General features: G+C 36.6%; 1 protein-coding gene across 1 annotated transcript in view; it reads right to left on the reverse strand.

The window, feature by feature from the left end:
• Positions 1-15,541, reverse strand: part of LOC129238379 (ras GTPase-activating protein raskol-like) — a 33,981-nt gene extending 18,440 nt beyond the window's left edge. Inside the window, exon 1 of the mRNA XM_054873405.1 lies at positions 15,397-15,541. Coding sequence (XP_054729380.1) covers positions 15,397-15,541 — 145 coding nt within the window. The remainder of the gene's footprint in view (positions 1-15,396) is intronic.
• Between the last annotated feature and the right edge of the window lie 2,166 nt (positions 15,542-17,707).

Genomic DNA, 17,707 nt, shown 5'->3' on the forward strand with positions numbered 1-17,707 from the left:
ATTTTTTTTTGTTTTTTTTTTCTAATATACTTTTCTACATCGCATGGAATTTAATCGGCTTTCGAAAACTGCTCGAGCATTCTGAATAAAATGAATGCCGTAATGTAATGCCGTTGTGGTATTAACAGAAAACTGCTCTATATAATCAACACCACTACCAACCAAAAAATAGCAACATCTTAATATTTTAATACAACCACCTTCGCCAGAGCTACAGCAATCAACCACTTGGCCTGCTCCAGAAACGCGCTGGCGCATTCGCATAAGAGCACAATCGGCACTCCATGCCACTAGAGATGGTTTTGTTGTTGTCGTTGTTGTATTTTTTGCGTGTTGCTTAGTGCAATTTTAAATATGCATATAAACTTATAAATATACATACATTTGAGTGTATGCACCTATATACAGGGTGGACCAAGTACAAGGCTTTTTTCAACCATGGGATCTTTTGTCACTTACAACTTTTACCTCCTCGAAATCTGACTGTAATTCAACGTCATAGCTTTATGAAAAGCCATAATACGCCAGCAAAAAATATTTTCTGGTAATTTAATTTAATTTTTCTAAATAAGCTTGAATTTGTATCACTCTTTATGCATACACCGAGGCATGCCATTGCATTGTAAGCACTTTTATCAAGCTATCATCAAAGTTGTTGCAACCAAGTAGCCACCAGCTCCCTGCCTCAAAGAAAATTTCGAAAAAAAGAAACGCAACAAGCGACGTCTACCCGCATTCCCGCCTGCCTGCTTGCCACAAGTGGCCGCAACATACGCTTTGCACCACTTTTGTACGCTTTTATTGCAATTTCTTGTTGCCGTGTTTTAGTATCATAATTTTTAAGAGCACTTTCCTGCTTCTTCTCTTGAGTTTCTTTCAACATTTTAATGCGTTTTTCAATTCATATTCTCTTGCAATGCGTGTTGCGCGCCCGTTTGGCTTTGTTTGCTACAGTTTGCTCGCTTGTCCGCTTGCCCGCTGGTCAGCTTGTGTGTTGCTTAAGCTTTTTCGTTTAGTGCAAGTTGCTGTTGTGGCATATTCATTTGGTTGCTTGCTTGCCTAGTATTGGATGAGCGGCATGGAAAAGTACCTGTAATAGTTGTTGTCGTTTTTGCTGCTGTTTTCAGCTTTGTGTCGCAACTCATGCAATAGCAACAATGAAAAGAGTAACCACTTCTTAAAACTACTACTAAAGCAACAATTAAATGGATACAAGTGTTGCAAGTTGCCGAGCGCGCGCTATTTGCAGGTCACCACCGATTAAACTGATTATGAAAAGCTACTAAAAGCGGCCGCCTGTTAGGCGAGTGCATTGATGCCTTATCTTCATTTACGACGAGTGTAAGAAGCTTGCGTCCAAATTCCATGTTGATAATTTTAAAATTAATGGAATTTTCTTAATCCATTTTGTAACAACCAAACACGCGAATTCTTATTAGTAGAATTGTTTCACAAAAATTACTTTAAAGCCATATATTAAATATGCAATAACAATACGCCAAGCCTTGGAAAAAACCCATAAATGGAGAAACGACACACGCCAGCTTTTCGTTGATTTTAAAGCCACATTCGACAGCACGAAAAGAAGCTGCCTATAGGCCGTGATGTCTGAATTTGGCATCCACGCAAAACTAATAGGCCTATACAAGATGACGTTGAACAATACCAGCAGCGCCGTAAGAATTGGGAAGGACCTCTCCGAGCCATTTTATACCAAACGAGACTACAGACAGGGTGACTCGCTGTCGGGCAATTTGTTTAACCTAATGTCGGAACAGATAGTGCGAGCCTCAGAACTCAGATTTGCTCGGGCATATTTTATTATAAAGGCGTACAACTGCTGGCGTATGCCGCTGGCATTGACATCATAACGTAAGATGGATTGTAGACCTCGATATATGTGGGATAGTTCGTACAATTCGGCCCAGATTCGATGAGAAAAAAGCTTCTTTGTTTGAAAGTTTTTCTTTTGCTATGAGTGCCTCCTGGTCCAACGTTATGCAACCGCAAGCGTCGTAGTCACAGTTTACTCTTATGGAGTTCACGATAAGGCCGATTATCTTAGCTACCATAGGGCTCTAATGTGCTAGTGACAGCTCTATAATAGCAAAATTCCTTTGAATGTCTATTCCTAAGCCCCTTCACTTTATTAAACTCGTTCCACTTGCAGGAAAGTGGGACGGTATTAGATGGACTTGATGATCTCAACGAGCTTCCTGGATTGGATAAGGTAATCACTATTACCTAAGTTATTCTGTGTGTGTACTCTATAAACTCTATAGATGGTTGTCGCCCAACATATCTTATCCTGGCCTGGTCTCACGTTCGACTGCGTCCGAATTCTTTGACATAAGCCTCATCTGGGTTCCTGATCACAGTGACATTGCGGAAAACTGTGAGGCGAATGAGCTGGCCAGACAAAGGACATGTGAGGTGATTTTCCCGCGATGGGAGAGAATTGGGATCCCCTGACTACCTGCGCTCTGCTCCTGGAAACATGGGATTCGCGCCAACTCAGCGAGAGTTGGACAAGTAGACAAACTTGTAAAATCCTTCTGGCCGGCTACGTGTGAATCGGGGCGCTCGAGCGAGCTTCTGAGGTTGACAAAATATCAGCTCTCGAATCTCGTGGGTTTTCTCACAGTTAAAATCCAAGCATCTTGGCTCTTACTTCTTTGCTACGCCTGCTGATATAGATGAATTTCATCAGCAGCACAAAGCGGTTGACGCAAACGCAGCACAGTCATCGTTCATAATCCACACACTCTAAACCTATCCTCCTAATCATCCCACACCAACTTTTCCCCGTCCAAGAATTGTGTCATTTAAAAAAGAATTGTCTAATTTAAATCGAAAATTCCGCACATTGTCTCTAGCTTCATCAATTCAATAAGCGAAAATATCAAACTGGACTTTTTCGAATTGAGTAAACTGACAGCGTAGCCAACCAATAGCCTCTTTACCATGGAAGGAAAGGTCGCAAAAGAGAAACAGTTCTCAGATTTTCTGACGGTAATTTTAGTGACCAAAGAGCAAAGCACTATAATTATTTTCAAAACGCAACCAAGAGCTGGCATTGTACATGTATGAGCTCTTTTCTTAAGGATTTATGGGAAGTCAGAATTTTCCAAAAATTTTTAATTTTTTTTTTTGCATTTTCTTAAAGTATAATATATTAAAAATATTGTGTGAAAATTTGAAGTGAATCCGACAAATACTTTTCGAGTTATTCAACAATTAACAAAGGACGCTCGGGCGCTCCGAAGCAGATAGCAAAACTTTAAATGCGTTTTTCTCAAAACTATGTTTTTTTGAATTGGTGATCACTGTAACTTAAAAACCGCTTGGTAGATGACAATAAAATGTATACTGCTTTTGAAAAACATCGTGTCTGATCGAAGGATTTTTTTTTTTTTTTGAAAAATTTTGATTTTTTTTTTAAATAATTGTCGGTTTTTTTCTCGAATATCTGGAAACATTTCCTGAGACCGCCATATTGTTAACTTTTTGAAAAAAAGCTTTCTTGTCCCATTGTTTTTAGATAAATCTGCAAGGACTTGTGATGTGTCCCACAAGGGACTTCTGCAGAAACGGGCTCCACACAAACAATGATAACTTTTACAATAAAAAAAATTTTTTTTGTGGAATTTTGCTAAAGTCAAGTCGAAAAATTATGTATTAATGCTATGTATTTATTTTTGTAAAATAAAGCAATTGACTAGCAAACAAAAATTATTGAAAATCATCATTTTTTTCGGGCCTCTGACTACTTCTAACCCCCTAAGACATGAAGTCTAGCCAGTACTTCTAGACTCCCGGCTGAGCTATTCAACTAACGTCACCTTCGTCATTTTTACGATGACTTATTTCAAATCTATTTTGAATGGCTCCTGTATATATGTAAATACTGGATTTAATTTTTATATTTAGTGAATTTTTAATCAAAATTAAAAGAAATACATATTATATCAAAGCTTTTATAAATTAAAAATTAGAGCAAAACCAACGACGAAAATGACGGTCCAGAGTTGAGTGATCCCCATCCACAATATGGGTGACTTAGTAAACTGCATCAGCTTTCGCGAGAATAGTCTTCTAAACATAGCATATAAGGTTCTAATGAGAATTTTACTTCTGTATAAAATACTGAAGTCGATGCTCAATGAACTGCAAGAGCAACCTTCTTGTCAGTATTATTTTAGAGCTGGTAAATCAACCGTCACTATATACCAAGTTGGGTGCTTGGCCGAGCTCCATCTCTAATTTGCGGCGTACGTCTTGATGTTGTTCCACAAATGAAGGGATCTGCAATTTTAAGCCGACTCCGAATGGCAGATGGTTTTTTATGAATAGCTTTTTCAAGACGGAGGTTTGCCATTGCCTGCTGAGCGACGACTGCTATAAAAAACCACCCTTTCTATCATTTAATGTTTCATGCTCACAGTAGGCTTCGAATCTAGGCTCTATCTAATAATAGTCACGCGCAAATCTATTCGGTTACGTCGGCCACCTTGCAGAAGATGAGTGAAAATTAATCGACAAGTATGATTGCTTTGGATAGCACAAAGAGGATTTTTGTCTGACTTTGGTATCCACACGGCTGTGTATTTTCGCCTGGGAATTGGAATAGTATTTTTCGAGCAGAACTTCTCGGGATAAGAGAAGCTTCCAGGATAATTAGAAACCATCCACAACAACTATCCCCTATAACCAATTAAAAAATCGCCAGACAATGCAAAGATGAACTTAATGTTTTAGCGCGCACGACAGACATAACTCTCATCTGGGTACCTGGTCATAGGAACCTAGAAGATTTGGGTAGCATTTCTGTGAGCCGTTTGATAGTAAGCGAGGTTTCCAGATAGGATGCCTGCCTATTGCGTGACTTTTTGCTGACCCAATGCTGAAAAAGATTGGTCGAGCTGTAGTACTAAATCGCTCAGACATCAACCTTTTTAAGAGTGTAAAATTCTACTGGGCGTGCGTCGACGATACTGATATCAATTGCTTCAACAACCTCTCCTTTAGTTCTGCCACACTTTATAAGCCACACATTTTTTCCATGTATGGCGCTGAAGTTGTGCAATTGCAACATCCGGGCATGCACTAATTATGCTGGTCAAATCCATTAAAAAAGCAACAATTTATAAGAGTATCAGTTTAGAGCGTGTGAATTTTCCTGCAGGGTGCTTGCAACATGCAACATAACATATGAATATAATAAACGCATCATGTCTTTGTTTCTTGCGCCACCACCTGCTACTTCCAACCTGCTGGCTGTGGTAATCGATGATTGCGTTTATGTGGAAACAATTGAATGAACGCAATCAGCCAGTGGTTTAATTACAATTTTTCCAGCTTGATTGCATGTATACTTTTTTTTTTGTTACTGTATCTGATATTACCTTTCTACGCACTTTCAGCTACATATTTCTCCACATTGTTGCAATGAGTCTGCTGTATGTTGCAACATTTCATTTTCCATTATCTATTCATTATTCATCGAATTGTGCTGCTGATTTATGATTTTCTAAAAGAAAAGGAAAGCAAAAAAACGCACGCGTGCCTTAGACTGTTTATGAATATTTATCTGAGCGATAGCCTGCCCGCTTGTTGGCCTGTGTGGCTTCTGCGGCATGGAAAGACCGCTTTGCCGGGTTCACCTAATAATAATACATAAATATTCGTATATTGGCAATGCCAGCGTATTTACGTGGTGCTTTTGAAAGCAGCAAAGATAAATTCCAGTTGCGAAAAACAATCACTTTGCAATTTCTTGGTTTTTATTTCTCTTTTTTCCTTATTGTTATTGCTGTTTTTTTATTTATGCCTATCATTGCGATAAGCGCCTAATTGATTTTCTTTGTTTCCATTGATCTGTGCTGCTGGTTAAACTAGTGGAAGAAGAAGAAAACAAAAACAGAATTGTAATTTTTGTTAATCAAAGGACTGGTTGTGGCACGCATGCACGCACTTGCTTCAAAAACACTGCAGTTATATATTTCATTAAAATTTTTATGCAAATCATATGAGTTTATATGTACACTCATACAGAAAGAAGACTCGTTTTAGGTTGGTTAGGTTGGCTCTGAGAGGACCCACTTGGACAAGAAATGGAATTCGTCCATTGTGAAACAGAAAAAGAAAGGAGAATACTCCTTCTTGTATGACAAAATTTTATAAAAAAAAAACCGAACGAAGTCTATTCACCGTACCGGGATGATGTTGACTGTTTTCTTTGGTTGCCAAGGCGTAGTGCACCATGAGTACCTTCCATCGGGCCAGATAGTCAATAAAGAATATTATTTATCCCTTTTACAGCGTTTGAGAGATGCTGTACGTCGCAAACGGCAAGAATTGTGGGCAGACAATTCTTCGATATTGCATGATGATTACTCGCCATCGCATCGAGCCCAAATTGTGCTGGATTATTTGACCAAAAACCAAGTAAATGCCATCGTGCAAGCACCGTATGCAGCTGATATGGTCCCATGCGACTTGTTTTTGTTTCCCAAGTTGAAGTTACCACTTCATGGAAGGAGATTTCAGTCGATAGAGGAGATCGAAGAGAATGGGACGAAGGAGCTGGAGGCCATCCTTTCGTCGGCCTACCAGGGGTTGCATGGAGGACTAGATTAAACGTTGGCGCATGTGTGTTGCTTCAGACGGGTCAGAGATAAAATAAATTTGCCTGATATTTAACTCTGCTTTGTTTTATTTAAACTTATTTAAATGTTATTAATGATAAACTTCATCAGGTGGATAAAATCTAAACCTGCAATATCAGCAGATGTACCAAAAAATTGAGAGCCAAGATGTAACAGTTTTTGCAGCGCGAGAGTGGGTGCTAAAATGATCTCGTCACATCCTCCAGACAACTTGGATGCCCAACGGACAATATCCGGAAAGTGTATCCACAAAATTCAAGAATTCTCTCGCCTGCCTTCGATGCGCTTGTAGTCAAAAAGATCTCGCGACCTTGCAAGTTGGTGTACTGGCCCATCGCTCCTCCCTGAGTTGACACGAAGCCCTGCTTCGCGCGAAACGAGTTGAAACTCTATTTGCATTAATTTTGCCACCCAACTGCGAGAAGATCTCGCTCTTGCAACCGCCTTCGGGGCAGCCTATTTCTACCGCTTCGAATTCGTTATAGGCTGCCCCTTGTCTCGCCAGTTTATCAGCTTTCTCAATTCCTTCTAGTTTCCTATGACCAGGTACCCAGATGAACGTCATGTCTGTCGTGTGCGTTAAGACATGAAGTTCTTCTTTGCATTGGCTGACGATCTTTTAATTGGTTATTTGAAGCTAAGATGGTTGCTTGACTATCTATAAAGATATTGGACTTACATACTTCATCGGCCTCGGTAGTCTAGTGTAAGTGCACTAGCCTGCCATCCCAGTAGTTGTGGGTGCGAATCCTCGCACTTTCCAAATTTACCTACTTTCCCTCTTTCTAAAAAAAAAAAAAAAAAGTCATTCCTCAACCCCAAAAACTTATCCTTCCCATCCTTATTCCCGCACAATAGTCAGCGCATTATTTGCATTGTTGTGGCTGCTGAAACAAGCAAAAACAAAGAAAAACACACAGTTGCACAATGCATCAGTGGCACCAGCAAGAGGAAGCGAGCAAATGCGATAATAGCGCAGAAACACCAAATTTAGCGAAGTCCTGCACCATCCGCGCGATCGTTCTGCCAGAAAAATGTGAAACGTAGATGGCGCTCTAAGTAGTAAGAAGGTGTTGTTCCTAGGCAACGACAGGTCGGCATTCTGACTATTTAGGACTGATAGCGGCCGGCTAATCACCTAGCCTGTCAGAAATCAAAATAGATCAACGAAACCAACGCAAGATTGAGTCTTGTCGAGACACTTCCATAAAACCAGGTGTGAATGGTTTCTAGTTATCCTGTAAGCTTCACTTATCCCGAGAACTTCTGCTTGAAAAATACTATTTCAATTTCCAGGCGAAAAGACTTGGAACTTTCAAAGTCTTTCGAATATACACCGGCGCCGACGCTGTAATCCAGCTTGGATCCATCAGCGTAAAATGCAGTTGTATTTTCTTTGACTACTGAATTGAAATCTCATTCCATTCGCGTGGGGAACTTTACCTTAAACTCCATTCTAAAATCTATGGTGGCGGCAGTAAAATCTGATGAATTGCTAGCAAGCCTTTGGCTGTCTAAAATAACCCTATTACCAAACATTTTAGCATTCCAAAAGCCAGCTTCTTTTATTTTAAAGGCGTCATTCGTTGCTGTAGTCGCAGTTGTAAGTCGAAAACGTAGGAACTCAAACTTGTTCCTTGTCTGAAGATTATGCTTTCTTGCACTACCCAGCTATTTCATCGGTCGTGCGATGGGTCAGCAAAGAAATTGTCATATTTTCGAAAATGTACCAGCCACGAATATTTGCAGAATTAGTGAATTGCTTTCAAACCTATCCACAAATCACTCACACAACCATCATCCACTTTAATAGCCACTAATTTTGTAATTTGCGCCGTTTTAGCCGGAAAAAATTATACTTAATTAAAAAATTTTGCAATTCAAAGAGTTGGTTGTAGTTTCGAGAGCTCCAGCAATAAATTATAAATTGTGCTGGCAATGTTATTTACGCAAAGTTAGGGCAATTGTGGAAATTGAAAAAGACCTGACTGTCCGAAGAGTGACAGGTAATACGCGTAAGGGCAGTTGGCGCAGCTGGCCATTGAATGTAGATGCACTAGGAAAGACAAGTGCTGCTAGACCTCGTGATTGTGCTACATTTCATACAAATAGGTAAGGAGCAAGCAATTTAAAGGCAGCTGATTGCCATGAGAGCAGGTACCATAGTGGGAAATGCAAAAGCAAATTGCAATGGCAATCATTCGGATTGGCATAATTAACAGGTTGTTGACATTGAATTGAATTCATAATTGACAATTCATTAATCAAAAGGATGTCTAAAATTACATTAGTATGCATATACATATGTGTGTGTGTGTGAGTGCATGCGCAATGTGAAATAAAGTTATAATAAACGCCACAAAATGGCGCAGCGAAATGTCAGCTAATGAAAAATGCCGTTTCGTGCAGCAACGCCGACACCGTTAAATGTCAGTTGTAGCAACAATGTTGCTGAAGTTTTCCTATATATCAGCTAAGCAACCGTTTGACTTTTAAACGCTATGTTGTCTGTGTTTTATTATTGTAAAAATTGCTTGCAAATCGCTTTTGAAGTCTCATATACTCTAGGCATGTGGTTTTTTTGTTAAAATTACTGGCATTTGTGCGTTAATAAATCTCTGTTTGTTATTGTAGTGCAGACAATTAATTTTGCGATCTATTCAGCGGCAATATTTTCGCATTTTCGCTGCTTACAGGCAGTTATATATAGTATGCATAAATAAAACCCTGCAGGAAAGCCGTTGCTGCTGAGTTGGTGGTTAACCAGCAGCTTGCGATTCTAGCCTTTCTAATAAGGTTAGGTTAAGTGAGGTAAGTGGCCGCCATAGACGAATGAAATATGCACCAAATACCTAGGAAAGCAATTATGGGTACTCGGACTAACACGGAATGTATTCAAGAATGCAGATCGAAAATGGCTGAACTCCGTGGAAATGAGTGACCTGCTGAGTGACTTACTGAATACCTGGACACAAAGGAGCTGATGAGCTCGCTAAGACAGGTGTATTCGCTTGCCGAGCTTGAGTACGTCAGACATATACCCAACACTCTCCTTTCTGAAAACGGAACTGAATGAGAAAAACGAAACGCAGTCGACATGGGAACACTCAATCTCGTACAAAACTGCCAAAAAATGATATATGGAATAGGAAAACTACCAACTTTATTTTGTCAGTCTCTAGAAAAAACTGCAAAATATTGGTTGGACTATTAACGGGACACTGTCTCACCCCACATCACGCAGCCAAAATGGGTTTAGTACAGAGCGATGCGTATCGCACTTGAAACGAAGCGAATGTTAGGGGTATTTTGGAACACCTACTTTTCCACTGCCCCGAATCTTTGTAAGGCTCGAAAATTATGCCTAGGATCAACATATTTTTCATCCTCGAAGGATATTGCTGACAAAAGGCTGAACGGCTTTTTAAAACTCGCGAAAATGTGCATTAAGAATTACATAATTCGACTCCAAATACATAGCATTGATAACACAATGGACCCTAGAGGTCTATGTGAGATCTTTTTACAGACCAGTCAGCAATACTTAACATAACCTAGCAAAGGATATGTACAGTTATACATAGGTTTGTGTCAGTTACACATAGGTTTTGCATACCTACATATACATATACATAAGTACAATCGAATTCTAGGCATTCGCTGATTTGCTATTAAGTCCATCTTTGAGTTTTGTTGTACAACTTTTTTTCTTTTTGTTTTCAAAATTGTATTAGTAATAGGAAATAACTGATAAAATTGATTAATGCAGAATGATAGTAAACACTTCAAGGCTTTGTGGCAAGAAAACAGTTCTAAAATCGGTTGAGCCATTTTTGATTTGTTGTAGTTTAAAAATTAATTTTATGTTTTTTAACACTTTTTGATTTTTTGACACAGCTCGTTTGCAGGTTTATGCAATTTATGTATGTTAAAAAAACCTTCCAAAAAAGATTAGCTTCAGATTACGAAAAACCCATGCCAATAGGGGCATTCTGTAAAAAGTTATTAGCTCACATGCGAATTTGAGGACTTTATTTTATAAGATGCGGAGATGTACTCGTATATACGTTAAATTAGGTGCGATTGGCTACCGATAGACTATATATACCGACATACTTACTCCGTCCACAGCAATAGCACGCCGATCAAGTCACTCAGCAAAAGAAAACTGAGTTTTAGTTTAATTATTTAGAGAAGCATAATTTATTATGCAAATTAAATTTAAAAAATTAAAAAAAAAAAATTAATTTGACAAACTTAAAAATATATATTTATAAAATTACTAAATTTGACCTAAATTAGTTTTATCCAACTAGTCCGAAACTAGTCCTCATCGAACCAGTGTAACGCCTTTGCCAAAAGAACACTAATTTTTATTTATAAATATGTCTTACTAGCTCGGTGTTTCTTTGCAGTATACTTTTCTGAAAACTGAGTTTTAGTTAAATTATTTAGCAAAGCATAATTTATTATACAAATTGCATTCAAAAAATTACAAACGATAATTAAAAAATCTGACAAACTTAAAAATATATACATATAAAATTCTTCAATTTGTCCGAAATTTGTTATTTTTCAACTAGTCCGAAACTAGTCCCCATCGAACCAGTGTAACGTCTTTGCCAAAAACAATACTAATTTGAATTTATAAATTTGTGTTACTAGTTCGGTGTTTCGTAGCAGTACTACTTTTAAGAAAACTGAGTTTTAGTTAAATTATTTAGAGAAGCATTAAATTCAAAAAATTAAAAATCAAAATTAAAAATGAAAATGAAAATTAAAAATGTAAATAACTTAAAATAATATACATATAAAATTCCTCAATTTGTCCGAAATTTGTTATTTTCCAACTAGACCGAAACTAGGCACCAGTGGACCAATTTAACGCCTTTACCAAAAGTACGCTAATTTGAACTCCTAAATTTGTCTTACTAAATAGTTCGGTGTTTTCGCGCAGCTTACTTTTAAGAAAACTGAGTTTTAGTTAAATTATTTAGAGAAGCATAATTTATTATGCAAATTACATTCAAAAAATTAAAAAGGAAGTTAAAAAATGAAAATTAAAAAATGTATATAAGTTAAAAATTTATTCTTATAAAATTATTCAATTTGATCAAAATTTTTTAATTTTTGGACTAGTCTGAAACTAGTCCCCATCGGCCCCAAATGTAACAAACTTAAAAATATACACTTATAAAATTATTAAATTTCGCCCTATTTTGTTTTTTCAACTAGTCCCTATCGGACCAGTGTAACGCCTTTCCCAAAAGAACACTAATTTGAATTCATAAATTTGTCTTATTAGTTCGATGTTTTCGCGCAGCTTACATTAACGCAGAACTACAGCCAATAGCAGCACAGCTAACAACAAATAACCAGTTATTTTTAACTGCTACAACAGCTGCAATTGTTTCATTTTTGTTATTGTGCACATCAACGCTCCCTAGTGCCACATCTGCCGCCAGCACAACCACCACTGTAGTTACTCCAACCACCTCATCATCACCACTATTACCACTATTAGCTGATCGTGAGTTGGTCAGTCAATGAAACCGGCCTGGTGCATGTGCAATAATTTTTATATTTTTTTGTGGTTGTTATTGTTGTTGCTTGTGCTGTCGGGGTTTTCATTAGTTTGTGAAAATAGCAATTAAGCAAGTGCGCACATTTTTAACTGTCAGGTGTTTGTTGCTGTCATGTGCGCCTTGTTGTTGCTATTCTTATTGCTGCTACTGCGTCTATCACTGATCGTACTTCAGATCCTGGTCTCAAAATTTGTATTGTATTTGTGGCTATTGCTGTTTTTGTTGCTAAACGTTTTAAACACTTTATGGGGCTATAAAAAATACTGCGGCATTACAAGCGAAGTATATGAATATGTGGCCTCTTTAGGTTATTTAGATTAGCAAAGACAAATGGAGGAGATAATAAGGTAAATTCCATAAAATGACAGAAAGTTAAGAAAAGGAAACTAATTTCATGAAAAAAAATTAAGTGAAAGTATCGAAAAATCTGCATGATATGAACAATCTTACATTAGTAATTCATGCGGAATTTGAGATTTTAAATTCTTTGACGATACTCTCGAAATGGAAATTACTCCGAAAGCAGAATAACTGACTTCTCTTATATTCACATAGGAATAGTTTTTATTAAACTCTATCTGATAAAGAGTGATATTCCGTAATAATCGTGACTAGAAGGAAAGCCGTGAGGTAAATTTTCTAAGAAAATAGCCGGCAAATGAACACTTGATCCGTTGCTCTCTGATTTTAAATATGAGTGACAAAAGGCTAAAAGTTGATCGCAAGCAGGATCTATAATGACTATAAAGGTCTATAAATGAACTTTTATCTCCTGAACTTTCTATCTCCTGAACTTGTTATCAATTACAGACTCGAATGGATGAATCTGAAATCAGAAATTGTTGGTGGCAGGGATATAAATACATATGTCGACTCTAATGAGTTTTCAATGCACCACTGTCCTTGCTGGGAAGTTGTCACAGCGTGGAACTATACATGGAATACTACTGGTTTCATCCCACTACCGAGCCCTCACCTTTTATCTCAATTCTTCAAACATGAGATTGAACGCTCCAGAAATTACTCTTAGTCAAGAAGGGCTTCATTAATCTCTGCGGTATTGTGCCGAGGTATACTCGTGTGAACTTCTAAGACTATAAACTGCATTGTAAGAAAAAAATTGTTCAGCAGGAATTTGTTGCAGGGTTTGCAGTGGTAGTCAATCAATCCCAAACAGTCAACGTACTTGCTTTCTCTAAGTGCCAAGTTAAGTGCAATATCTGAGCACTAAGCCAGAGTGGGTTATGGACAAATTTTCTTTAGCTAGCAACCAGTTTCACCATACCTTATTTCAGGTATTTTCCTGAGTTACCACCGAGAATACTTTATTTAGGTAGGAACAAAATATAGCATTTCATCATTCGATTTACGAAGTCATCGTCAGAAACCAGGCAAATATTTCACTCAGTGATGAGTGGGAGCCGGCGAGAGATATAAAGTTTCCACGACAGTCGGGCCTACATTATCGGAACGGTCAAAATTTATATGTCGTCAAAAATATGTCATGGAAACTAAGAGTATGAGTAGCATTTAGTACAGCGACAGCAAATGCTAAAATATTTGCTAAGTCGATGTTGTACTTAAAAGGCCGAACTGCAGTCAGAATTCGGGTTTTCTAGCGAATCATTTCGTTAAGTATGAACAAATTACTTCGCCGAGTGCGTTTGTGTGCCCACTGTGAACATGGAACATTAAATGACAGAAAAGGTGTTTTCCAATAGTCGTGGACAGGAAATGGCAAACCCAAGGCAATGGCATCTGCCCATCGGAGGCGGCATTAAACTGTGTTACTACCTCAAGAACTGGACCACAAATTATGGGCCAAGATCCTACAAATACCTAGCGAAAGATGTCTGCTTGTATATTAGTACGAAAGCTCTTTAGAGGAAGTTGAGTAGAAACCATCTCAACAAGTAAGTTTGAGGAGAAAATGGAAAAAAACTGAATTTCGTGTGCTTATTAAGGGGGGAGATACATGTAAAATGTTGAAAAAAAAAAATTTTTTTTTCCCATAATATGTTAGTATAGACCTTTCAGAATATGTTACCAAATTTTTAGAATATAATTTTCAGTATTTCTCATATTATAGAGCGTAAACCGTGACAACTTTATTCTTTGCCTTCGAGCTCTGGGACTTTTTAGTCACGTTTTTCTCAAAACTATATTTCTCGGATTGGCGTACACGATAACTCGAAAAGTTATTGACCGATCTTCCTGAAATTTTGCACATATCTTTGTAATGATATTACTTTCTATGTGAACCTACAAGTTTCCAAAAATTTTTTGAGAAAATAATTTTTTTAGAGCAAAACAACATGAAAAATTAGGGCCAAAATTCATTATATTTTTTTTAAGCATTGTATTTCGTGAATTTTTAATTTTTTTTAATTTTTTAGGTTCACCGACAAATTATGATATTAATAAACACAAAAATGTTTGTTTTTTGGTTTTCAGATCACTAGAAACGATGCTAGAATGCCCGCCGATTAGAAAGCCTCGCTCCGACCTTCACAGGAAGAATTTCACGTATACCCGCCATTTTAAATTATTATAATCAAAAAATTTTTTTTGTATTATTTTAATATTTAAACAAAATACATGCCAATTTTTAAAAACATATAATGACTCTTTAATAAAAAAAATAAATCACAAACATCAAGGAAAATTTAAGCATTTACATGTATCTCCCCCCTTAAGCCGATTTACCCTTAGAAAACCCACTATTTCGACTGTTTTTTGGTCTCTGGTGTATGGTGATGGATCCATGTTTCGTCCACGGTTACAAAACGGCGCAAAAACTCCTCCATATTGCGATTAAACAACGCCAAACCTTCCTGTGAAGTTGTTACACGATTGCGTTTGTGGTCGACTGTGAATTACTGGGTAGTCTGATAAAGGTAGCTGTAAAACACAAACTAACTGACGCAGCACGTTCAAATTTTGACAGGAGTCAACTGACAGATGCCTGTTGACAGGAGCAGTATTTCTTTTTCAGTAAAGAGGTCAGAAATACAAAAAGTCACGGACTTACCCTCGTATTTATGCCAAAAAGTTAATAATGAATAAAAAACACTTTAATAATAAATAATCAATTCTTTACTGATAGGCTTTGCTTTAAAAATTATTTAACATGAATTGCTCACCTGGTATGAATTCGATGCTGTAACTACTCGGCTCGCTATCCCAAAAATCATAGAAAATACGACGTGCCACAACATAAATGCGACTATGTGAAAACTGCAGACCCAAATTTTGTGAGATGTCAAATATTTTTGTATAAAAATCCATATTATCAACTTGCACCACTCAACAAATTAAAAAAAAAAAAAAAAAACAACAAGCGACTTAAATTGCGCTACAGAGGAAATAAATAAAGCATTGGCGGTAAGATGAAAGTTAATATATAAAAGGAAAAAACAAAAAGAAACAAAAAACACAGCGGAAAACGAGGCCTACAAGGAGAGGCGGCTAGTGTTCGAGAAAAAACACAAAAAAAAAGCGAGCAGCGTATACAGTTTATTAGCTGTTGTGGCTGCATGAATATTTTTTCAGTGTCATGTACGCATGCTTTTGCTGCATACTGTTTTATTTACATATTTAATGAAAAAAAAATTTTTTTATCACATCTTTTCTGTAATTACATTCACTTTTTCATATTTTTCTAGAGTTTTTGCAAGCCTCGTAAGCGAAAAATCAAGGTGATCTCGCCAAGCAGCTTGACAATTGAGTGCGAAAATTAAGATTACTGCTGTTTTTCACTTCATTATTTTTACTTTTATTTTTTATTTGTGTGTGTGCGTGTGCAATTTTTATTTTTTGTGTGCGACGCTGTTGTAAATGTGATACGGTGGCGGGCCTATAATAAGTGCACCTTTATTTTTAAGTATTGTTTGCTGCACACAAAACATTTGAAATCTGATGCTTAAGGTGAAGTGCGCGTGGCATAGAAGGTGAAAAAGTGTAGATTTTAGTGCAGACAAAAGGTTTCAGAGGAAGATGAAAAAATAAAATACGAATAAAACATAACTAAAAATACCGGAAAGATCACGTCAAGTAAGTAACTGACATTGAAAAATAATTTTTAAACAGAATTTTCCAATGAAACGAATTGTACAGCATGGTTTTGTTCGTACAGGGTAGCGCAAAATTATGAATTTGTTTATTTTTTTTTTTTTGTTTTGCTTTGGTTAACTTTTTTACAAAAATTATTACTAAATAAAAAAGACTTTAAATAAAACTTTTACTACCATGCAAAAAAACAATTATTATCACTGATGGAAATATTTATTTTGAGCTTTACGCGCTCCATTTCTAATCTGTTGTATACTGCAGCTTTTCACAAGTGTCAAAAATGATTCACGTACGACGGCATTTGCAAAAATTGTGAATCTTCCAATAGGATGATTAATTTTGCACCTCCTTGTAGTAATTTATACAGGGTGGTCGATGAGAAGTTTAGAGTCTTTTTTTCTTTGACTGCTAAGGTAACAACCGTTATGTGTCAGAAATTGTTTATAGACATTCCGAAATTTTCAAATGATAAAATGAAAAAAAAAATAAAAACTTGGAAGTAAGTTTTTGTTTACTGTAATATGTACGGGGTGCTCGATTAAGAGTTGAGAAATTGAACTATCGATTTTTTTACTTTGGCAGCTAAAGTTAAGAGTGTCATACGTCACAAATTTAGTTTAGAGTATTTTTTCAAAATTTTTCAAAAGACAAAAGAAACTTTCAAGTAAGTTTTTGTTTACTGAAATTCATACAGAGTGGCCTATCTGGCGTTTGGAATTTGAATAATCGAATTTTTGACTCTGATAGCTAAAATGTAACATCCGTGATTTATTACAATAAAAGTTTAGTGGCTGCTTAGATGTTACGAAATTATTTGTGCATCCTTTTTCGGTATAATAAACAGCGTAAGTTTTTATTTAACTTTAACGTTTTTAAACTGATTTTAATTTCTTTTTAAACTTTTAGTCCATCAATTTAAAACGATCGTGAATATTTAAAGGATTGAAACTCTGTTAAGTTTTTTAGCGACCACTTTGAATTCGAAATGTTTTAGGATTATTGGAATTTTTAGAAAATTTAAATTTTTTATTTCTTATTTATTTATTTTTTTTTTAATTTGTAATTGTGAATTATTATTCATAATTATATTACTTTACGCAAAGAACTAGTAACTTTTTTTTTAGTTTTAATCTTACAAACACTTGGCCTTTCAGCGTCTCATTTCTATCAGCATTTTTTCTAACAAGTCTGTATGCAGCCACTTCATTGTGGTTTTACACACTTTTTAGCGCCATTGAGTACAGTTCCAATAGGAATTTCTCCAACACACTCACGCACTATAGATTTCACAAAAAATATCACCGAACTACTTCATGGCACAACGGAAACTGCGGGGTAAAATGCAATGCAGGAGATCCTTGAAGGTTAGCATAGAGATAGGCT

Source organism: Anastrepha obliqua, chromosome 2 (assembly GCF_027943255.1).
Source record: "Anastrepha obliqua isolate idAnaObli1 chromosome 2, idAnaObli1_1.0, whole genome shotgun sequence".
In the NCBI taxonomy this organism is placed as follows: domain Eukaryota; kingdom Metazoa; phylum Arthropoda; class Insecta; order Diptera; family Tephritidae; genus Anastrepha; species Anastrepha obliqua.